A 26,020-nucleotide genomic window follows, 5' to 3' on the forward strand; every position below is an offset into this window, starting at 1 on the left:
AGTCAAATATGGCAGATCTAACAACGAGTGCTTGGCTACGCTTCTCACACGGGCCAACACGCCTCTGTAGAGCTCCTAATACTTATGCGTCCCCACCATGGACTCCGTACACACACACAACACAAGCAGACAGGAACATTAAACGCAAAAGCCGACTTTTTTACGACATAAATATTCCTGGGAATTATCAATACAGACAGACCAGACAGACGGAATAACACAGAAGAGACACGATACTGGGGCAGCGAACTGTGAACTGTCATGGGAAAGGGCCGAGCCATTACGACTATATAGCACTGAAAAGGGATCAGGATAAGGATTTGGGATGGGACATGGGGAAAAAATGGTGCCCAAAATGGTGGACGGTTGGGGATTGAACGCTGACCTGCATGAAGCGAGACCGTCGCTCTAGCGTCCAGGCCCAAGTGGTTGGGTATTGGGGCAGCGAGTGCACCCTCAGTAATGAACACATCCTCCTGGAATGATGACACTTTGTTTTGAACAATATAGTAGAACACACCACTATGTAATAATGGAGCCCCACTTAACCACTTTTTGTACTTTTGTTATCGTCCTGAAAAAGTGAAGCTAAAGAGCAAACTTAAATATTCCTAGGCCTAGTGGAGCACATATATGGATAATATTAGGCATCAGCGTATATTAGGCCTAGGATGGTTAAGTTAGATCTTATTATCAACATAAAAATTAAAAAAAAAATGTAGTTTGCCCAAATTCAGCAATACAAAAGTCAAAACTCACGGAAGACAGAAGAGTTAGAAGGACATGATCACCACATACAAGATTCTCAAAGGCATTGACAGGGTAGATACAGACTATTTAACACAAGGGGCACACGCACTATGGGAACTGACAGGGGTAGACAACGAAGCAGAGTTTTAATTAAACTGAGAAACACCACGACCTGAGAACACGCGACGGTCCGACGCCACCCAGGACGCCAGGGGTCGTGGCGTCCATCTGTGCTGGAGGGAACGTATTTCAAACAGAAATCCGACGAGAAACGGGAAGGAAAGTCATTATACTTGCCCCTGTAAGCACACCAAGGCGAGCACACACACACACACCAATCAGCACCACGACGTCTTACAAAGCTTCTCCACGACAAGAGCCTTAATTAACGTGGGGTGACCTGGCCGAGGGGGCAGTGCTGGGAGGGGAGCGTCCTCCTCTATTGACCACCGGCAGGAGGGGGTCTCGGGGCTCCACGGTGGTCAGGGGCTGGGTGAGGGAGGCAGTCTCTTCACCTCATTTGAGTTAATTACCTGGACACGTAACGCTATCCCGGAGGCATGTCAAGCACACGGCCTGGCTGAGGTGGGGTTTATACTGCTGTCTGTGTCTGTCTGTCTGTCTGTCTGTCTGTCTGTCTGTCTGTCTGTCTGTCTGTCTGTCTGTGTCTGTCTCTCTCTGTCTGTCTCATAATACGTAGCGAGTCTACTATGTGTGCAGCCTTCCCCAGCGTGTACACATTTCCCGCTTGAGAGGTGATGTGGGTCGGTCCAGATCTACCATGACCGTTTTCGGAAGCTGTTGGCCATCTTAATCGATCTTTATATATTTTAATGACACACCAGTGACTCCAATACAAAAGATATGTGCCTGGTCGATGTTGTTTTGTTAGGTTCACAAATGCGTCGCCCCGCATTTGCTTCACTACACGGCCTTCCCTCCTTACCTTGAGGTTACCTTACCTTGAGGTGCTTCCGGGGCTTAGTGTCCCCGCGGCCCGGTCGTCGACCAGGCCTCCTGGTTGCTGGACTGATCAACCAGGCTGTTAGACGCGGCTGCTCGCAGCCTGACGTATGAGTCACAGCCTGGTTGATCAGGTATCCTTTGGAGGTGCTTATCCAGTTCTCTCTTGAACACTGTGAGGGGTCGGCCAGTTATGCCCCTTATGTGTAGTGGAAGCGTATTGAACAGTCTCGGGCCTCTGATGTTGATAGAGTTCTCTCTCAGAGTACCTGTTGCACCTCTGCTTTTCAACGGGGGTATTCTGCACATCCTGCCATGCCTCCTGGTCTCATGTGATGTTATTTCTGTGTGCAGGTTTGGGACCAGCCCCTCAATTATTTTCCACGTGTAAATTATTATGTATCTCTCCCGCCTGCGCTCAAGGGAGTACAGATTTAGGCTCTTTAGTCGGTCCCAGTAATTTAGATGTTTTACTGAGTGGATTCTAGCAGTAAAGGATCTCTGCACGCTCTCCAGGTCAGCAATTTCTCCAGCTTTGAAAGGGGCTGTGATTGTGCAGCAGTACTCCACTCTAGAGAGCACAAGCGTTTTGAAAAGTATCATCATCGGTATAGCATCTCTAGTGTGGAAAGTTCTTGTTATCTAACCTGTCATTTTTCTTGCAGTTGTGACGGCTACTTTATTGTGTTCTTTAAAGGTAAGGTCTTCCGACATGAGTACACCCAGATCCTTTACATTGCCTTTTCGTTCTATGTTATGATTTGCCTGAGTTTTGTACGTGGTTTCTGTTTTTATATTTTCAATTTTTCCGTAGCACATGAGCTGGAACTTATCCTCGTTAAACACCATATTATTTTCTGTAGCCCATAGGAAGACCTGATCTACATCTGATTGGAGGTTTGCCGTGTCCTCTATGTTGCCAACTCTCATGAAAATCCTAGTGTCATCTGCAAAGGATGATACAGTGCTATAGGTTGTGTTCTGGTCTATGTCCAATATGAGGATGAGAAAAAGTACTGGAGCAAGCACAGTACCCTGGGGGACTGAGCTCTTCGCGGTTGATGGGCTGGATTTTATTTTGTTGACTATTACACATTGGGTTCTGTTAGTCAGGAAATTGTAAATCCATCTGCCTATTTTCCCGGTAATTTCTTTTGAACGCATTTTATGTGCAATAACACCATGGTCACATTTATCAAAGGCTTTTGCGAAATCTGTGTAAATTACATCAGCATTTTGTTTGTCTTCCATAGCATCTAATGCTATGGAATCATAGTGGTCCAGCAACTGCGACAGGCAAGAGCGCCCTGTTCTGAAACCATGTTGTCCGGGGTTATGGAGATGCTGTGATTCCATGTATTTTGTGATCTTACTTCTTAGCACTCTCTCAAAAATTTTTATGATGTGCGATGTTAGTGCTATCGGTCTGTAATTTTTTGCCTCTGCCTTATTTCCTATTTTATGGAGTGGTGCTATCTCTGCTGTTTTTAGTATGTCAGGGATAACGCCAGTATCTAGGCTTTGTCTCCACAGAATGTGAAGGGTCTGCGATAGTGGTTTTTTACAGTTCTTGATGAATATGGAGTTCCAAGAATCCGGGCCTGGTGCAGAGTGCATAGGCATACTGTTTATGGCTTCTTCAAAATCTAGTGGGGATAGGGTGACGTCTGATATATGATTTGATGTTGGTATCATATCCATGAAAAATTCATTTGGGTTATCAATCTTTAGTGCATTTAATGGCTCGCTGAAAACAGAGTCGTACTGCTTCCTCAGTAACTCGCTCATTTCTTTGTTGTCATCGGTGAAAGTTCCATCTCCCTTTCGCAGGGGCCCGATACTAGATGTGGTTTTTGATCTTGATTTTGCATAGGAGAAAAACTATTTCGGATTTCTCTCTATTTCACTGATGGCCTTTTGCTCTCTTTGCCTCTCCTGGATTTTATATGATTCTTGTAGCTTGAGTTCAATTGTTTCTATTTCTGTACCTAACCTTCTTCGCCGTTCTTGAGATAGGGTGCGACTCTCAAGTTGTTCCGAGATTCGCTTTCTTCGCCTATATAGGGAACGACGTTCCCGTTCCAATCTGCATCTCTTTCTCTTTTTTCTTAGGGGTATGCGGTTTGAACATATTTCTAGTGCTACTGAGCTTATTTTTTCCAGGCACTGGTTCAGGTTTGCATTTTCTAGCTGTTCTTCCCAGTTTATTTCTGTGAAGTCCTGGTTTATTTGCTCCCAGTTTATCTGTTTATTATTGAAGTTGAATTTGCTGAAATCTCCTCCACCGGGAATCTGGACTGGTTTTGAAGGTCCATTCCCCATGGTTGTCAGAACTTCAATTAAGTTGTGATCTGAGTAACAGGTATTTGTAATCATTATGTTCCCGATCAACTCATCATTATTAGTGAAAATGAGGTCCAGCGTGTTCTCCTTCCTAGTTGGTTCTACTATTTGCTGGTTTAAGGCAAACTTATTGCACATCCGTAGCAGGTCATTTGCATGTGCCTGTTCATTTAGGCTACTTCCTGGTATTCTTTCTGATATTACTGTATTAGCCAGGTGCTTCCATTTCAGGTGCCGTAGGTTGAAGTCCCCAAGCAGGATGATGTTCGGAGCTGGATTTGCGAGGTTTTCCAAGCAGTGCTCTATTTTCATTAGTTGGTCTTTAAACTGCTGAGGGTTTGCCTCCGGCGACTTATATACAAGGACAACAACTACATTTAGGATCTCTATTTTGACTATCAGCACTTCCACCATATCATTTGAGGTGTTTAGCAGCTCAGTACAGATGAGTGTGTCTTTGATGTAAATGATGACCCCACCCTGAAGCCGGTGTTTCCTATCACATCTGAAGAGATTGTATTCTGAGATCCATATTTCACCATCAAGGTAGTCCTTTGTGTGAGTTTCCGTTCCCTCTGGAACAACTTTCAAACAAGATGTGTGATATATGACAGCATTTCTAACGTAATTAATGCCCGTTGAAACAGCCTGTTGACCAAAATACACAAATACTTTTACAACGTAAAAGTCGTACATATACACCAAGAAGCAGAATGCACCTCTTGGTGCATGCAAGTTAAATTCTTTCGCTTTTATTCACGTTATTCTATATCACAGAGTTCTTCAAGAGAGGTCATTCTATATTCTTTCTCTGGCGCACCGTATACCTTCCGTTCCTGTTTAACCAGAGGGTGTTGGGTTGCGATGCTCGCGTAGCGAAGGCTCGGCCACGCGGCTCTCCTCCGATATTGCACAAGCACAGAATCTATTCAATAATTTTCGTGTGATTATCCGCAGACCTTCAGGGTATATGTGCGTTATCGAGTGTTACTTCTCGTTCCTTGACGTTAACTGACGGGGTTGACGGTCCGGCGCCACCCGTGGTTGACGGTCCATCTCCACTCGAGAGTTGACAAAAACAAATTCTGCAGGATCTACCAATGGATCTTAATATATCTGTATCTCTTTCAGTGTACTGGTGGTGTTGACGAAGGCGAGGTCGGTGCCGGGGCCCAGGAGCAGGACTTCCTCTGGAGCACTCGAGGTAAACCTGCTTCTCAACCAACATCTTCCATTCCACCCCCCATTAATTCAATCCATCACTCCACCATCTTCAACTTTGACAGGGGAAGGAAAGTTTGATATCCGGACACAGTGGCCTCCGAAACTATCCGTCAAGCACTTCGGTCCTCGCCCTCTGCACCAGAATAGGGCGAGGAAGTTGTTAATGTTGAAGTTGACAGACAAGCAATTCATGTAATACTCGTAAAAACAAATCCCTATAGCACCAGGGTAGACCACCTCACAGTTCTCGGCATTAATCTAAACTCATCCAAAACTCTTACCCGACAATATCGCTGACGTTTCGGAGAGTTATCTCGTAATATTTCTCACAAAGTGTAATCAAACGAGACTATCACATACCAATATTGTTACTCATTATGGTTTTGTGCTAAGTTACCTCTTGGTTAGGTAATGGCTTGTCTAAGCTAGGTTAATTAGGTTATGTCTAAATTAAGTCGGTTATGTCTAGATAATATATATGTACCTGCCATATATATATATATGTCGTACCTAGTAGCCAGAACGCACTTTTCAGCCAACTATGCAACGCCCGATTTGCCTAATAAGCCAAGTTTTCATGAATTAATATATTTTCTCTATTTTTTTTCTTATGAAATGATAACACTACCCATTTCATTATGTATGAGGTCAATGTTTTTATTGGAGTTAAAATTAACGTAGATATATGACCGAACCTAACCAACCCTACTTAACCTAATCTAAGCTATCTTTATAGGTTAGGTTAAGTAGTTGAAAAACAAATAATTTATGAAAACTTGGCTTATTAGGCAAATCGGGCCTTGCATAGTAGGCTGAGAAGTGCGTTCTGGCTACTAGGTACGACATATATATATATATATATATATATATATATATATATATATATATATATATATATATATATATATATATATATATATGTATTAAGTAAAGTCTCGCCCAGTAAACTCAGCCGAAACTCGCTGCTGAGTAGACAGTGCCCTGGAGTCGTAGTCCTAAGACCCCGGGTTTGATCCCCGGAAGAGACAGAAACAAATGGTCAAAGTTTTTTCACCCTGATGCTCCTGTTCACTTAGCAGTATATAGGTACCTGGGAGTTAGACAGCTGCTACGGTGCTACGGGATACTTCCTGGGAATGTGTGCGTGTGTAAAAGAAATATATGTAGTAGACATAATAGAGGAAAAATAAATTGGTTAAAAAGGCAGGGGTCCAAGAGCTAATTTCTCGATTCTGCAGATACAAATAGTAAATACAAATAGTTAAAATGCACAGCTTGTCGTCGAAATAGACAACACTGCTACACACACAGAGATCACACTAACGTGATGCATCAAATGAACAAATCCACAAGGGCCGTGACGAGGATTCGAACCAGCGTCCGGGAGCATCCTTTTACCCTGTCGTAGCTCAGTCGATTAAGGCAGTGTCTGGGATGCTCCCGGACGCAGGTTCGAATCCTCGTCACGGCCCTTGTGGATTTGTTCAACACTGCTACCTTTCTTAATAGAAGCAAACTGCACAGACATATTGTCTTTAACTATTTCGTGTAATCCATCAGGCGACAAAACAAAGGAGTTGTGAAGCCCAAGTTATCACCTCATATTTGGGGGAAAAAAAAAAAAATCATCCCGCCATCGTTAGCATTTCAATAGTTCATCTTTCGGTCACCTTGTTAGCTTTTCCTTCAGTGGCTTGAAATGAAAACGCAATGCAAGTCTAGAGTAAGGACGGGTAACTCTATTACCAACATTGCAATTGGTAATTTTATTTATTTTATTTATTTGTATATATTTATTTATTTCTATATACAAGAATTCTTACATTCTTGTACAGCCACTAGCATGCATAGCGTTTCGGGCAGGTCCTTAATCCTAATTTCCCCCGGAATACGATCCGCCAAATCGTTTTACAACCAGGTACCCATTCACTGCTGGATGAACAGAGGCTACAGTTAAGAACTGGTGCCCAATCAATCCTCCCCGGCCAGGATACGAACCCAGGCCAAAGCGCCCGCGAAGCGCCGAGCGAGTGCTTTACCACTGCGCCGCGGGGACTGTTTAGACTAAGAGTACTGTAAGCAGAGTCCGAGGCACCCTCCCGCTGGGACACCTTCCTCGTCATTAAGAAAAAGACACTCGCGGCTAGACCTCCCCCACGTACCGCTCACTTCCCGTGCGGACTAGAAAGTGACGCACTTCAGCACGAGGCCAGGAAGTAAATCACGGCGCTCATCGTTCGATTATTACCACTTGATTTCCGCCTCTCTCTCCTCCGGAGGAAGCCCTCCATACTGATTTCCTGCAGATGGTGTCGTCAAGGGTCACGGTGAAGCCTCTACTGTCGTCAAGGGTCACGGTGAAGCCTCTACTGTCGTCAAGGGTCACGGTGAAGCCTCTACTGTCGTCAAGGGTCACGGTGAAGCCTCTACTGTCGTCAAGGGTCACGGTGAAGCCTCTACTGTCGTCAAGGGTCACGGTGAAGCCTCTACTGTCGTCAAGGGTCACGGTGAAGCCTCTACTGAGATAACAGCAGAAAAAAGCATAGACAACAGTCACGGAAACAACAGCAGCAGCAACAAGGGATGCTAGAGCAATAGCCCCAAACATCAGCATTAACGTGACACACAGCAACAGCCACGCAGGAGACACAGACTGAGTGGGTATATCCCTTGCGTGAGTCTCATGCCTTTGTATGGAACCTGGTGACATTACCGGGATACAGCACATGAACAAATTGCTATTTTATATTGGAGGATAAACATGTGGGGCTATATGGCCGGAGGGTCGAGTGTGTCCATCCCAGGTACATCCGGACTATATGGCCGGAGGGTCGAGTGTGTCCACCCCAGGTACATCCGGACTATATGGCCGGAGGGTCGAGTGTGTCCACCCCAGGTACATCTGGACAATATGGCCGAAGGGTCGAGTGTCTACACTCCAGGTACACCTGGAGTATAATGGGTGAAGTCAACACCTTACTGTGTGAAAATATTATTATTTCATATAATATATAAGTGTGGAAGTTAGCCGTGTTATGGTCGTGGAAATATCACGTTAATCAAGCCTCCAGGTATCAACCATGAACATGACCTCTTCCTCAGTAAGAGTGTGAACGCCATGACCGCGGGCCAGTGTGGTCGGGTTGACTGTAAAACCCTGGTTGGGCTCCGGGTTGATCGACTTTTGTACCATCGTGGCCAAGTCGGTTAAGACAGGTGTCTGGGAGCCACCAGAACGCGAGTTCAGGTTACTCCATTGCCTCAAAAATTATTTTCATTGATATATCACGCCACTGTGATTTCATTGCAATTATTATTAATATTATTGCTGCTGTTACGTGATTATACCATTGATCAAAATTATTATAATATCCACTAGTATTATTTTTTATATTATTATTGTCCAGAATCTTGAACATACAATATAATTTTGTAATAAATATTTAAAAAAAAACTTAACGAAAAGGCAGATATCTCCCATAGTTCAATGTCCCGCCCCCCACCAAAAGCCGTAATGGCTTCCACTAGAGAGTAAATGCATCATCAGTAATTCACAATGACCCGGGTAATTATGAGGCGTTGTGTGGCCGTGTGGCCATTCATCTCTGGTAATGACAGGGAGGTTTGGGCCTTGAGGGGCGTATCCCGCCCAGCCTACAACAGTTTTTTTTTTATTATTATTTTCTATCACAGACGTGGCCACACATTTACAATGCTAACCAGCATATATACATTTTCTTCTGTCCTCCATGGACAGGGTTAGAGAAGTGTTAAACATATAGTTCAAGGGTTTATTGAACACTCAACCACAGAAGGTGATTCGGTGCTTTTAAAATGCTAAGCTAACCTACGTACGTAAATACATAGATACACAGATTTACGTATGCCCTACATAAAGTGTTAGATGTGTCTTTTACATAGTGTCATTAATGTACATTCACAAAGGTGAAATGTAATTCTGATCAGCTTCCATATATACTTTATACCCATACATATACATACACACACACACACATATACATACATATATATACACACACACACATGCATTCACATACATTTGTCTCATTTACTCTGACAGGGTGAGATAGCTGATAAAGAAACTAGTGTGCAATTAAGCACTTAATCACTGAAGGTGACGAAGGTGCTTTTACAAGCTCAGGTTATATAGTTACATCATATATATACATTGTATGATTGATATATTACATGGTCAATCTTGGATACAAGTCCAATATATCATCAAGTGTTCCAGTACTCATATAGTAACTACAGAGTTCAGCATAACTTAGCCCAGGAGGGCGAAAGTCAGTCAATATGGGACATTCTACAATATAATGTTCAAGAGAGTGCATGTTTTCTTTTTCACAAAGTTGACCTACAACAGTGTTTGGCCAGAGGGGTTCCCCTTTCTGCAGGCGATGAGTCACAATAACGTGGCTAAAGTAAGTTGACCAGACCACACACTAGAAGGTGAAGGGACGACGACGTTTCGGTCCGTCCTGGACCATTCTCAAGTCGATTGTCCCTTCACCTTCTAGTGTGTGGTCTGGTCAACTTCCCCTTTCTGTTTATCATTAGTTTTGTTTGTTCTCCGTCTGTTTGCTTCAATTTCGTAATCTCGTACGTTTAATTTCTCCCATGTTCGTTGCTTTGTATCGCGTTAAAACTGATGCACACATACTAAAAGCAATGTCAGAGTAAAAAAAAAAAAAATAAATTAAAATAAAATGAAATAAGCATGAAGAAACCCTATTGGCCCATATACTAGACAGCTCCTATTTACATCCATCCAAACTCTATCACATATACGTCGAATCTACGCTCGAAACAATCCAGTGATAATTTGTTCTATATATCAACAACTTTGTTTTTAAACCAGTATTTATCCAGGCCATTCCCGACTCCGAACTTCACTATTTTATATATATTATTTAGTTCTGTTTTGTATTAATATATTTGAAACCTTGTATATATCCTTTTTGTTATACTCTTTTAACCATTTATATACTCATATGCCTGGAGTATACTTAAGAATGGATTCTGGGGGGTTCCTTTATGACTTGATAACTTGGCCTGGCTTGGGGCCAGGCATGACCAGTGATAACTTTGCCCGGCTTGGGGCCAGGCTTGACTAGTGATAACTTGGTTCAACATAATCACATCACTTCTATTCATCTTTAAAGAAATTGTAAATAAAGTTTTTTTTTTAATCTCTCTTGATAAGGGTCATAATTCCTGGGATTAACGTAGCCAACTTTCTTTGCACAAGTCCAGGTGAAGTTATGTAGATTCTACAGAATGATAATCAAAAGTGAGCTGCGTAATCTAAATGGGGCTTAAGAAGGCCATGATAAAGATGAAGAATAATATCAGATTTCTTTTTACTAACGCCTCTAGAAAGAATTTATTATCTTATTTGCTTTATTCAGCATAGTTATGCGTTAGTTTCTTTTTACTTAAGATACGCACGAATCATGACTTCCAGGGGCCAGATTCACGAAAGCACTTACGCAAGCACTTACGAACGTGTACATCTTTCCTCAATCTTTGACGGCTTTCGTCACATTTATTAAACAGTTTACAAGCATGAAAACTTCCCATTCAACTGTTGTTATTGTTATAAACAGCCTCTTGGTGCTTCGGAGCTCATTAACTGTTTAATAATTGGAAACAAAGCCGCCAAAGATTGAGAAAAGATGGACAGATTCGTAAGTGTTTGCGTAAGTGCTTTCGTGAATCTGGCCCCAGATCTTTCTGGCATTCGGACTTCGTCGAATCTGAGCTGCTCACTGATAGTCTCTCCTCTGTATAGCTCTCACTTGATCTTCCTTCACTGTGTCTTACTCTGTCTCAATTTCCTCTTCCTGTCCCCACTCATTTTACCCTTTGACTCATCGTCCACCGTCTCCTTCAGGTGGTACGTCATCTGGGCCAGAGCCGTGCGGGACAGGTGAAGGTGGTGCAGGGACAGCGCCTGACAGGAGAGTCACCTATTTACTTCATCCGTCTACCTCCGTCATCGTACTACTTCTCTCACAACACCTTCACCTCCGCCGCCACACATCCCCTCCACAAGGTAACTATTCCACCACACAGTTGCCTCCCTAAGCAATCAATCTACGTACCCTAGATCTTCACCACGGGGTAAAGGGGACATGAAGATCTAGACTCCACCCTTCCATAGCCACCTGCAGTGACGCACCACCACCAAACCCTCACAGGCCTGCACACTACGGCATCGCTACACCAAATACGGCAGTGTGCGTGTATCATTCTATGCCAGCAGCCGATAAAGATTTTCGTCGATTTTCAGATGATAAAGATGTCAGAGCAGGTGTTGAGAGGAGATCAGAGGCTGTATCTGCTGATGTAAGAGAAATTACCTCGCCATTGTTTAAGGAGAATCTAGTCACTAGCTTCGGTAGTGTAAGAAATAAGTGATTGCAGGAGACCCCAGGGGCTGGCTACATCAGATGGGAGATCAATAACCCTAAGAGTGTCAACAGAAGACCCCAGGGGCTGGCTACATCAGATGAGAGATCAATAACCCTAAGAGTGTCAACAGAAGACCCCAGGGGCTGGCTACATCAGATGAGAGATCAATAACCCTAAGAGTGTCAACAGAAGACCCCAGGGGCTGGCTACATCAGATGAGAGATCAATAACCCTAAGAGTGTCAACAGAAGACCCCAGGGGCTGGCTACAGTCGGAAGAAGCTCAACGCAGAGTCAAACACACAAGTCCCGAGGAGCTATGTACAGACCTGCTAGTGACAAAGTTCAGTTACTAGGCCTACAGAGCACATGCACTCTTGACACTGTCATCGCAGATCATAATCTGTATTATAATTTACATATTATGTAAACAATAGAACTCAATCACAGGCATGACGACCAAACCACACTTCAGAAGATGGAGAAGCGACTTTGTTTTGACCCGTGCTGGACCATTATCAAGTCGTGTATGAGTCCTCACATTATCAAGTCCTCACAGTCCTTGATAATGGTCCAAGATGGACCGACATCTCATAGTTTCGACGATGGCCAAACCACACATCTTCTGGTGTGTGGTTTCGTCAACATATCTTCAGCCACGTTATTGTGACTCATCGTCAATCACAGGCACTGACTAGTGATTGACGTTCCTGTTCTGGGGTGTATGTTAGCACGTTCATTGTTTATTCTAAAGGAAGAAATCTAAATTACTATATAAAAACAATTCTATGTTCATATCAAAATCCAACATTTAATAGACAGAGAAAGACACCAAATCAAAAATTTTGGTCAAAACAAATTTTTTGAACAAAAAAAATTTGATCAAAACACCAAATTAAAACAAACAAATAAATAAATAAAATAAACGCCTGTTAGCTGGGAATCATATATCCCAGAACGCAAATCAATAAATTGGCGCCGAAATGTAAACAGAAGTCATCAAGAGGAGCCTCCGAAGACACGGAAGGAAGTCAGGCACCAATCAGCGTCACCGTCTCCTTTAAGGGGTAACGAAGTGGCCTGGTAGGTGCAGCCTGTACCCTCAGGTAGGTGCAGCCTGTACCCTCAGGTAGGTGCAGCCTGTACCCTCAGGTAGGTGCAGCCTGTACCCTCAGGTAGGTGCAGCCTGTACCCTCAGGTAGGTGCAGCCTGTACCCTCAGGTAGGTGCAGCCTGTACCCTCAGGTAGGTGCAGCCTGTACCCTCAGGTAGGTGCAGCCTGTACCCTCAGGTAGGTGCAGCCTGTACCCTCAGGTAGGTGCAGCCTGTTCCCTCAGGTAGGTGCTGCCTGTACCCTCAGGTAGGTGCTGCCTGTACCCTCAGGTAGGTGCTGCCTGTACCCTCAGGTAGGTGCAGCCTGTACCCTCAGGTAGGTGCTGCCTGTACCCTCAGGTAGGTGCTGCCTGTACCCTCAGGTAGGTGCTGCCTGTACCCTCAGGTAGGTGCAGCCTGTACCCTCAGGTAGGTGCTGCCTGTACCCTCAGGTAGGTGCTGCCTGTACCCTCAGGTAGGTGCTGCCTGTACCCTCAGGTAGGTGCTGCCTGTACCCTCAGGTAGGTGCTGCCTGTACCCTCAGGTAGGTGCTGCCTGTACCCTCAGGTAGGTGCAGCCTGTACCCTCAGGTAGGTGCAGCCTGTACCCTCAGGTAGGTGCTGCCTGTACCCTCAGGTAGGTGCTGCCTGTACCCTCACTCTGTCTTGCGGGAGAGGCAGGGGAGGGAATTATCAGAGGGGAAAGCGCCAAGCCATTACGACTATATATATATCACTGGGAAGGGGTCAGGATAAAGATTTGGGATGGGACGGGGGGAAGGAATGGTGCCCAGCCACTTGGACGGTCTGGAATTGAACCCCGACCTGCATGAAGCGAGACCGTCGCTCTACCATGCACCCCATCCATGACCAATTGATAAGCGTTCAGTGTTCCTGGGCATCTTCTGGTCTGTGGATTTATGGCGTGTGGCGTGGACAGGATCTATAGTGTGGATAATGTGAACAGGAACGATTTGATAGTGTGGACACCTTAAAGTTCAAAGTGTATAAAGTATGATGTATTATAAGTAAAACGATCCAATATACTTTTGTGTACAGAAACAACTGATGTTGCTGCAATCATAGAAGCATTCTGTAGATGAATGTGGAAATCAGCTAACTTTTAACAATAAAACAAATTAATTGGTATGAATTGTTTCGCATTAATTAATACATTGAATGATGAAGAGGAGGAGGAATTATAATATCACATACAATTGAAAATGAATGAAACACGGCATCAAAACAGCAGAACACAGATGAACACTTCGGAATGCACCGAGTTCAGCTTATGATCAAGAAATAGGAGTTATAAACAGGTCAGCCAACGTTGACGGAATGAAAGGCAGGCTTATCCAGGCGACTCTTAATTGTTTCATAAAAAACTGTATCAATAAAGCTGGGAAATTTATCTGGCAGAATTTTTTTTAAGGAAGTAGTTGAAAACTGTAGTAGCATTTGACACTAATCAACCAACCATCCGGCGCGACTCCACCAACCATCCGGCGCGACTCTATAAACCATCCGGCTCGACTCTATAAACCATCCGGCGCGACTCTATAAACCATCCGGCTCGACTCTATAAACCATCCGGCTCGACTCCACCAACCATCTAACATATTTCTAGAACAAAAGTTTTGCTAATAAGTTGAAATCTATTTTGGGGCACAGATGACAAGGGTCTTTCAAATGCATCAATCTTAGCTTAATGAGCCATAAAAGAAGACGAGAAAGACCTTGAGATTATAAAAGAAAGGTCAGGTAATCTCAGAGATAAAGAAAAATAGGAGACCCCATTATCTGCGTCTTAAATAGAGAACTTGACAATTTGCTTGAAGCTAATCACATTTACGAAGTGACGACAGGTAAGCTAGCAATTACCAGGATGAAAATATGAACATAAAAAACTAAAGGCAATTAAGTGTGTGTGTGTGTTTACTATTTGTGTCTGTAGACTCGAGCTATTAGCTCTTGGACCCCGCTTTTCTAATCAATCTATTTTTCTTCTATTATATCTGCTACGTATATTGTCTCTCTAACACACACTCTAACGCTCTAATTTCTGTGTGTACTCACCTAGTTGTGCTTGCGGGGGTTTAGTTCTGTCTCTTTGGTCCCGCCTCTGTGTGTGTGTGTGTCTGTGTGTGTAAAATAAAAAAAAAATATTTTAAGAAATCTGTATTATTTATTGTTTATTTTTGTTTTGTTTTTGTCATCATGTGTTTCAGCATTATTACTCTCACTTCTCTTCTGCAGGTGTATGTAGAATTTGTTAACAACGGGAAACCTCAGAAGGTTTATCACTGGAACCTCCCTCTCACCTCCCACAACCAAAGTCCTCCACCGTCACAACCTCCACCACAACCGCCATCACCTCCACACCACACCACCTCTACTATAGAACGGTTGAAGTTGTTGTCAACCAATGGTCCTAAGAAACCTGCCCCGATGCTGCAGGTATCGTCCACGCCGCCACCACAGTTAACCACAGTGGCACCAAGACCCTCAACCACAGCACCACACCCACCTCCGCCAACCACCGTGGCGGTAAAGTCCTCCAAGCTGCCTTGGTTCATGCTGAAGAAGAATTACGTGTACAACGGCAGGCCTTCTCAAGTGTACATATGGAAGGGGAACACTCCTGTGTCCACTGAGAAGTTTCAGCACGCCAGGGCGCCTCTAGGCCCACTGTAACGCCTTCCTTAGTTGGTGTTGATGATAAAGGTGGTGGTGGTGCTGGGTATCTAACTGGAAGCTGGACTACCAACCTTGAAGTGGGAGTGGTAGATGCTGGACTACCAACCTTGAAGTGGGAGTGGTGGTGCAGGACTACCCACCTGGTAGAGGAGGTGGCAATATTGGTGCCACTGATGGTACAAGTGTGAAAGTTGTCCACATAACATTATAAAGTGTGCCAGACGCTCCAGCAGCTTCACCATGTGTGTTACGGTGATCACCGGACAGTGCAGGAGCCTCCAGTCCTGATGGCTTGTGTCAGCAGCCTCGTCAACGCTGCAGCTCAAGAGGAATGCTCTAAAATTGGTGGATGATGTACCCTGAGGTGTACACCTCACCAAGGAGCCGCCTGCCAACCGCTAATAACTCAGTTTAATGTTAATAAACTTTGCAAATGGCGTGTTCTTTACAGGTGTTGCGTCCAAACATTCTTTTTCAGCAGAATGTTCTTTTGTGACGGTTTTCTCCAGTAACCTAATACCAAAATATCAGGATGATGAGAATTACAATACTAGTAATAATAATAATAATCAACCAATAAACAAATAAATCAGCCAATGAATGAACCATAATGAAACCATTTTAATAGCAATATGAAGGCTCACACAGGGGGTAAAAAACGGCATTTAAACACACCTAAAATGGATCAATATCACACCTAAAGATCAATAAACACACCTGAAAGATAAAATATCACACCTATAGGTATGATATCCTATGCAAGATTCACGTACTTGAGAGAACTAACAAAATAATATAATAAGGATAGGAAATTATACCTCAGGTGTCACGGATACCTTCAAACCCATTTACCTCTCAAATTATAATTTTCGTAAATAATTCCCCCATCTGAAACACGTAATTATCTATCCCAGTAACGATTAATGACGTATTAACTGCACTATTAATAGTGTACAGCTGCTCCTAACTGGCAGTGTTCATATTAAAAGACATGCTCCGGAGCAGTCTGCTCTACCCACGAGAAATGTAAACAATGCAGTCAGGGTGACCTAGGAACATGGTCCTGGCTGCCCCCAGGGTGACCTAGGAACATGGCCCTGGCTGCCCCCAGGGTGACCTAGGAGCATGGTCCTGGCTGCCCCCAGGGTGACCTAGGAGTATGGTCCTGGCTGCCCCCAGAGTGACCTAGGAGTATGGCCCTGGCTGCCCCCAGGGTGACCTAGGAGCATGGTCCTGGCTGCCCCCAGGGTGACCTAGGAGTATGGTCCTGGCTGCCCCCAGGGTGACCTAGGAGCATGGTCCTGGCTGCCCCCAGGGTGACCTAGGAGCATAGTCCTGGCTGCCCCCAGGGTGACCTAGGAGCATAGTCCTGGCTGCCCCCAGAGTGACCAAGGAACATGGTCCTGGCTGCCCCCAGGGTGACCAAGGAACATGGTCCTGGCTGCCCCCAGGGTGACCAAGGAACATGGTCCTGGCTGCCCCCAGGGTGACCAAGGAACATGGTCCTGGCTGCCCCCAGGGTGACCTAGGAGCATGAGAAGAATTGAATGTTTGTAGCGTAAGCAGCAGCTGCGATCTGAACATCCATGATCCCATTAGATGTATAATTTCCCCATTACACACCAATCAAATCCCATTAATCCCATTAGAAGGTCGCTGGTGAACACTGCTGCCAATTTACGTGTGAAAATGTTTATATGTAAATGTTTCCATGAGCAAAATATAGAGTTTAATCAATAAGATATACATAGGTGTGTGCTTCATGCATATAGAGAACCCATGCATTCTAAAATGTATTGTCAAATAACCAATTGTTATTGTTTTAAGCATTTTTTGTGGCATAATATATTGTATTTAATTACTGATTTCATATTGTATATTCAATGACAATCCTTATATTTATATTTTATTGTGCTGACATTTTTTATAACAGCATCAGGACACTAACACAACACCAGGGCACTAACACACAACACCAGGACACTAACACACAACACCAGGACACTAACACAACACCAGGGCACTAAACTCACAACACCAGGACACTAACACACAACACCAGGACACTAACACAACACCAGGGCACTAAACTCACAACACCAGGACACTAACACACAACACCAGGACACTAACACACAACACCAGGACACTAAACACACAACACCAGGACACTAACACCCAACACCTAGACACTAACACCCAACACCAGGACACTAACACAACACCAGGGCACTAAACTCACAACACCAGGACACTAACACACAACACCAGTACACTAACACAACACCAGGGCACTAAACTCACAACACCAGGACACTAACACACAACACCAGGACACTAACACCCAACACCAGGACACTAAACACACAACACCAGGACACTAAACTCACAACACCAGGACACTAAACTCACAACACCAGGACACTAAACTCACAACACCAGGACACTAACACCCAACACCAGGACACTAAACACACAACACCAGGACACTAAACTCACAACACCAGGACACTAACACACAACACCAGGACACTAAACACACAACACCAGGACACTAACACCCAACACCAGGACACTAACACCCAACACCAGGACACTAACACACAACACCAGGACACTAACACCCAACACCAGGACACTAACACACAACACCAGGACACTAACACCCAACACCAGGACACTAACACACAACACCAGGACACTAACACACAACACCAGGACACTAACACCCAACACCAGGACACTAACATCCAACACCAGGACACTAAACACACAACACCAGGACACTAAACACACAACACCAGGACACTAAACACCCAACACCAGGACACTAAACTCACAACACCAGGACACTAACACACAACACCAGGATACTAACACCCAACACCAGGACACTAACACCCAACACCAGGACACTAACACACAACACCAGGACACTAACACACAACACCAGGACACTAACACCCAACACCAGGACACTAACACCCAACACCAGGACACTAACACCCAACACCAGGACACTAACACCCAACACCAGGACACTAACACACAACACCAGGACACTAACACACAACACCAGGACACTAACACACAACACCAGGACACTAAACACACAACACCAGGACACTAACACACAACACTAGGACACTAAACTCACAACACCAGGACACTAACACACAACACCAGGACACTAACACACAACACCAGGACACTAACACACAACACCAGGACACTAACACACAACACCAGGACACTAACACACAACACCAGGACACTAACACACAACACCAGGACACTAACACCCAACACTAGGACACTAAACTCACAACACCAGGACACTAACACACAACACCAGGACACTAACACACAACACCAGGACACTAAACACACAACACCAGGACACTAACACACAACACCAGGACACTAACACACAACACAAGGAAACTAAACTCACAACACCAGGACACTAACACACAACACCAGGACACTAACACCCAACACCAGGACACTAACACACAACACAAGGACACTAAACTCACAACACCAGGACACTGACACACAACACCAGGACACTGACACACAACACCAGGACACTAACACACAACACCAGGACACTAACACACAACACCAGGACACTAACACACAACACCAGGACACTAACACACAACACCAGGACACTAACACCCAACACCAGGACACTAACACACAACATCAGGACACTAACACCCAACACCAGGACACTAACACACAACACCAGGACACTAACACACAACACCAGGACACTAACACACAACACCAGGACACTAACACACAACACCAGGACACTAACACACAACACCAGGACACTAACACACAACACCAGGACACTAACACACAACACCAGGACACTAACACACAACACCAGGACACTAAACACACAACACCAGGACACTAACACACAACACCAGGACACTAACACCCAACACCAGGACACTAACACACAACACCAGGACACTAACACACAACACCAGGACACTAACACACAACACCAGGACACTAACACACAACACCAGGACACTAAACACACAACACCAGGACACTAACACACAACACCAGGACACTAACACACAACACCAGGACACTAACACACAACACCAGGACACTAACACACAACACCAGGACACTAACACACAACACCAGGACACTAACACCCAACACCAGGACACTAACACACAACATCAGGACACTAACACCCAACACCAGGACACTAACACACAACACCAGGACACTAACACACAACACCAGGACACTAACACACAACACCAGGACACTAACACCCAACACCAGGACACTAACACACAACACCAGGACACTAAACACACAACACCAGGACACTAACACACAACACCAGGACACTAACACACAACACCAGGACACTAAACACACAACACCAGGACACTAACACACAACACCAGGACACTAACACCCAACACCAGGACACTAACACACAACACCAGGACACTAACACACAACACCAGGACACTAACACACAACACCAGGACACTAACACACAACACCAGGACACTAAACACACAACACCAGGACACTAACACACAACACCAGGACACTAACACACAACACCAGGACACTAACACACAACACCAGGACACTAACACACAACACCAGGACACTAAACACACAACACCAGGACACTAACACACAACACCAGGACACTAACACCCAACACCAGGACACTAACACACAACACCAGGACACAAACACACAACACCAGGACACTAACACACAACACCAGGACACTAACACACAACACCAGGACACTAAACACACAACACCAGGACACTAACACACAACACCAGGACACTAACACCCAACACCAGGACACTAACACACAACACCAGGACACTAACACACAACACCAGGACACTAACACACAACACCAGGACACTAACACACAACACCAGGACACTAAACACACAACACCAGGACACTAACACACAACACCAGGACACTAACACACAACACCAGGACACTAACACACAACACCAGGACACTAACACACAACACCAGGACACTAACACACAACACCAGGACACTAACACACAACACCAGGACACTAACACACAACACCAGGACACTAACACACAACATCAGGACACTAACACCCAACACCAGGACACTAACACACAACACCAGGACACTAACACACAACACCAGGACACTAACACACAACACCAGGACACTAACACACAACACCAGGACACTAACACCCAACACCAGGACACTAACACACAACACCAGGACACAAACACACAACACCAGGACACTAACACACAACACCAGGACACTAAACACACAACACCAGGACACTAACACACAACACCAGGACACTAACACCCAACACCAGGACACTAACACACAACACCAGGACACTAACACACAACACCAGGACACTAACACACAACACCAGGACACTAACACACAACACCAGGACACTAAACACACAACACCAGGACACTAACACACAACACCAGGACACTAACACACAACACCAGGACACTAACACACAACACCAGGACACTAACACCCAACACCAGGACACTAACACACAACACCAGGACACAAACACACAACACCAGGACACTAACACACAACACCAGGACACTAAACACACAACACCAGGACACTAACACACAACACCAGGACACTAACACCCAACACCAGGACACTAACACACAACACCAGGACACTAACACACAACACCAGGACACTAACACACAACACCAGGACACTAACACACAACACCAGGACACTAAACACACAACACCAGGACACTAACACACAACACCAGGACACTAACACACAACACCAGGACACAAACACACAACACCAGGACACTAACACCCAACACCAGGACACTAACACACAACACAAGGACACTAAACTCACAACACCAGGACACCAAACACACTACGACAGGACACCAAACACACTACGACAGGACACCAAACAAACTACACCAGAGCACCAAACACACTACGACAGGGCACCAAACACTATGACAGGGCACCAAACACACTACACCAGGACACCAAACACACTACACCAGGACACCAAACACACTACACCAGGGCACCAAACACACTACGACAGGACACCAAACACACTACGACAGGACACCAAACACACTACACCAGGACACCAAACACACTACACCAGGGCACCAAACACACTACACCAGGGCACCAAACACACTACACCAGGACACCAAACACACTACGACAGGACACCAAACACACTACACCAGGACACCAAACACACTACGACAGGACACCAAACACACTACACCAGGGCACCAAACACACTACGACAGGACACCAAACACACTACACCAGGGCACCAAACACACTACACCAGAGCACCAAACACACTACGACAGGACACCAAACACACTACACCAGGGCACCAAACACACTACGACAGGACACCAAACACACTACGACAGGGCACCAAACACACTACACCAGGACACCAAACACACTACACCAGGACACCAAACACACTACACCAGGACACCAAACACACTACACCAGGACACCAAACACACTACGACAGGGCACCAAACACACTACGACAGGACACCAAACACACTACGACAGGGCACCAAACACACTACACCAGGACACCAAACACACTGCACCAGGGCACCAAACACACTACGACAGGGCACCAAACACACTACACCAGGACACCAAACACACTACACCAGGACACCAAACACACTACGACAGGGCACCAAACACACTACACCAGGGCACCAAACACTATGACAGGGCACCAAACACACTACACCAGGACACCAAACACACTACGACAGGACACCAAACACACTACACCAGGACACCAAACACACTACACCAGGACACCAAACACACTACGACAGGACACCAAACACACTACACCAGGACACCAAACACACTACACCAGGACACCAAACACACTACACCAGGACACCAAACACACTACACCAGGGCACCAAACACACTACACCAGGACACCAAACACACTACACCAGGGCACCAAACACACTACACCAGGGCACCAAACACACTACACCAGGACACCAAACACACTACGACAGGGCACCAAACACACTACACCAGAGCACCAAACACACTACACCAGGACACCAAACACACTACACCAGGACACCAAACACACTACACCAGGACACCAAACACACTACACCAGGACACCAAACACACTACACCAGGGCACCAAACACACTACACCAGGACACCAAACACACTACACCAGGGCACCAAACACACTACACCAGGGCACCAAACACACTACACCAGGGCACCAAACACACTACACCAGGACACCAAACACACTACGACAGACTGTCACTAAACACCCAACACCTGGCCTGCTGCACCTCCTCCCTGACGTTCCTCTCGAGATGAAAGAATTTAGACAGGAATGTCAAAACAAAAACTATGCATTATGCGTCACATTGAGTCTCGCGATTATTAAATATTTTGTTATATTAAACTTTCATACCTTTTTATGTCGAAATAATATTAGCTGATATTGCAATTTTTTAATATTTGCAACCACCGAGGTTGCAATGAGGTTGACTTTTGCAAGGACGCGATTATGAGAGTAGTGAGGGAGAAGATAATGCGATGAATGAAGAGGGAGCAAAAGAGAGAGAAAGCAAGAGATAGCAAGAGAAAGAAAACAAGAGAGAGAAAGAAAGAGAGAGAGAGAGAGAGAGAGAGAGAGAGAGAGAGAGAGAGAGAGAGAGAGAGAGAGAGAGAGAGAGAGAGAGAGAGAGAGAGAGAGAGAGCGAGAGAGAGAGAGAGAAAAAGAGAGAGAGAGAGAAAGAGAGAGAGAAAGAGAGAGAGAGAGAGAGAGAGAGAGAGAGAGAGAGAGAGAGAGAGAGAGAGAGAGAGAGAGAGAGAGAGAGAGAGAGAGAGAGAGAGAGAATCATTTAGACTGGCGTCACGCTGTGGGTTTCCCATTGTGTCAGCTTTCCGCATTCCCACCATGAGATCTTTCCCAAGAATCATCTGTCAGTCTCTCGTCTGTTACAGACACCGTAATACAACCCAGACGCTCTAAATCCCCCCCCTTCTGTTTTTTTGTATTAAATTGTAAAGTTTCCTTAAAATACCTCTCTATTATTTTTGGTTACCAACCAAATCACCTCAAGTCATAGTTTAATTCCTCTTAAATTGTCATGGTTTAATCCCCCTTAAATTGTCATGGTTTAATCCCCCCTTAAGTTCTAAATATAACTCAGAAATAATTTAAATGTATCAATAAATCACATTACACTGTTTTTCTTATTATATCCCATTTAATTTTGCTGTATTAAAATCCAATTATATTTTCCTATAATTATACAATATTTCCGTAATTATAAATTTCTACTGATTATCTTGCTGCATCGTCCTTTTATTATTTAATGTTCATCTTCAGATTTGTCTATCTCTTACAATGTAATTTATTTCGTCTCGGTTGATTACATTATAAATTACAAATTCTAAAAGTGAAAAAAATAAATTCTTTATCGAAGTGAAATTATATTTTTATCAAGATCTTCCTATTTAAATGATTCAAAATAAGGGCAAGTAATGGGTTGCCTTGTGATGACCAATCACAGCCATGGACATTGACTACTCATTTACCCCCTATTAGCATACCATTTAATTGCCATTTGCATACTATTTACACATTTACTCCTCCCCCCCCCTCGTTTTAACTGACAGGTACTGCTGATGAACTAAATTTAATAATTTAAAGGTTAATTACTCTATAATTCATCCTCATTTATTCCTCATTTATGACAGTTTCTTCCCATTCGGTCGCCATATACCCGTCACTTAAATCCAATTTACTTCTTAAATACTCCAATGTAATCCTTATTTACCACCAATTTACTAATTTGCTTTCAATTTGCCTTTCGTACATATTATGACTTTTCCCTTCCTATAGTTATCACTTGCCCTTCCGTATCTGATTTGTGAAGAAATATAAATGGCCTTCCGAGCAAAATTGGTTATTTTATCAGATTTCTGGATTTTAAAGTCACACTTTTATCCATTTTTTTATTTGTATATAAGGGTTAGAGATGAGGGAGTTATGAGACTTCTCTCTTCCTCACATCTCATCTTCCTCATGAGCTTTATTCTCATCTCATTCTCCCCCTTCCCCACACACTCTTCACCATCAACACACACACACACACACACACACACACACAAACCTGGAGATATTATTGATCAAAATGTTTTGAATTTTTTTCACCCATTTGATGACTAAATTATTTTAAGGAACCTCGGGTCGAGCTTTTGGTATTCATATACAAGGAACTATCCGGTTATTATTACTAAAACATGTATAAAGTACTTTATTTTTAGTTAATTGAAAAAGGCTGTTCTATTTCGTATTCTCCCAATGATTGTGAAGAATGTAAAATATGTTACAGATAATATATTATATAATGAATCCATAATTTCATTTTAAATTTAGAATTCTACATATATTTTTAATACAATCTTGTGGTTTTATCATCAAGTTTTTGTTGGGTGTTGAGGGGCAAAGTACGAGTAAGAGAGAGCAAGAGAGCAAGAAAGAGAGAGAGAGAGAGAGAGAGAGAGAGAGAGAGAGAGAGAGAGAGAGAGAGAGAGAGAGAGAGAGAGAGAGAGAGAGAGAGAGAGAGAGAGAGAGAGAGAGAGAGAGAGAGAAAAAAAGAGAGAGAGAGAGAGAGAGAGAGAGAGAGAGAGAGAGAGAGAGAGAGAGAGAGAGAGAGAGAGAGAGAGAGAGAGAGAGAGAGAGAGGTGGAGAGAGGGAGACAGACAGTGGGAAAGACAGAGAAGGGGGGGGGGGGGGGGTAGGCACAAACATACACAGTAAAAGGTAGACTAAATAGAATTAAATATAACTAACGAATGTTGTCGTGGTGAAACATAATAACTAATACCCAGCTGGCAGACACCAACCTCATATCACCATCCACATCACACGTCTTCCTTGCTCCTTTACTATTCCTCTTGTCTCTTCCCCTCTCTCTCCGTTCCAATCCTACATTTCCACTCATTTCCCTCCACCTCTATTATCCATTGTCTTCTCACATTTTTCCCTCTCGCACTCTGATTCCACACGATCATCTCTTTCACCTTTGCTCTTCCATTCGTCTCCTTCACTGACCTTTCCCTTTCAGAGTGATTCCTGACCCTCTCTGACCTCTGATTAGGGAGGTCTTTCAAGCGACTGTTAGCGACACCTTACGGTACTACTTCAGTGCTTCTTTAAGACTTGTAGCTCTTATTTCTCTCTTCGTTCCTCTTGTTGCGTCTGGCTCTGCCTCTTGTTGCGTCTGGCTCTGCCTCTTGTTGCGTCTGTCTCTGCCTCTTGTTGCGTCTGGCTCTGCCTCTTGTTGCGTCTGACTCTGCCTCTTGTTGCATCTGGCTCTTGTTACGTCTGGCTCTGCGTCTTGTTGCGTCTG

The 26,020-nt window shown here is 44.4% G+C and overlaps 2 protein-coding genes across 3 annotated transcripts in view; one reads left to right on the top strand and one right to left on the bottom strand.

Moving 5' to 3' along the window:
* LOC123754878 (WAS/WASL-interacting protein family member 3-like) overlaps window positions 1–16,608 on the top strand; it is a 34,604-nt gene extending 17,996 nt beyond the window's left edge. Inside the window, exons 2-4 of the mRNA XM_069332617.1 lie at window positions 5,188–5,260; window positions 11,198–11,359; window positions 15,064–16,608. Coding sequence (XP_069188718.1) covers window positions 5,188–5,260; window positions 11,198–11,359; window positions 15,064–15,501 — 673 coding nt within the window. The 3' untranslated portion in view covers window positions 15,502–16,608. The remainder of the gene's footprint in view (window positions 1–5,187; window positions 5,261–11,197; window positions 11,360–15,063) is intronic.
* Window positions 1–26,020, bottom strand: part of Trpm (transient receptor potential cation channel, subfamily M) — a 397,144-nt gene that overhangs the window by 365,946 nt on the left and 5,178 nt on the right. The window lies entirely within an intron of this gene.

Source organism: Procambarus clarkii, chromosome 28 (assembly GCF_040958095.1).
Source record: "Procambarus clarkii isolate CNS0578487 chromosome 28, FALCON_Pclarkii_2.0, whole genome shotgun sequence".
In the NCBI taxonomy this organism is placed as follows: Eukaryota; Metazoa; Arthropoda; class Malacostraca; order Decapoda; family Cambaridae; genus Procambarus; species Procambarus clarkii.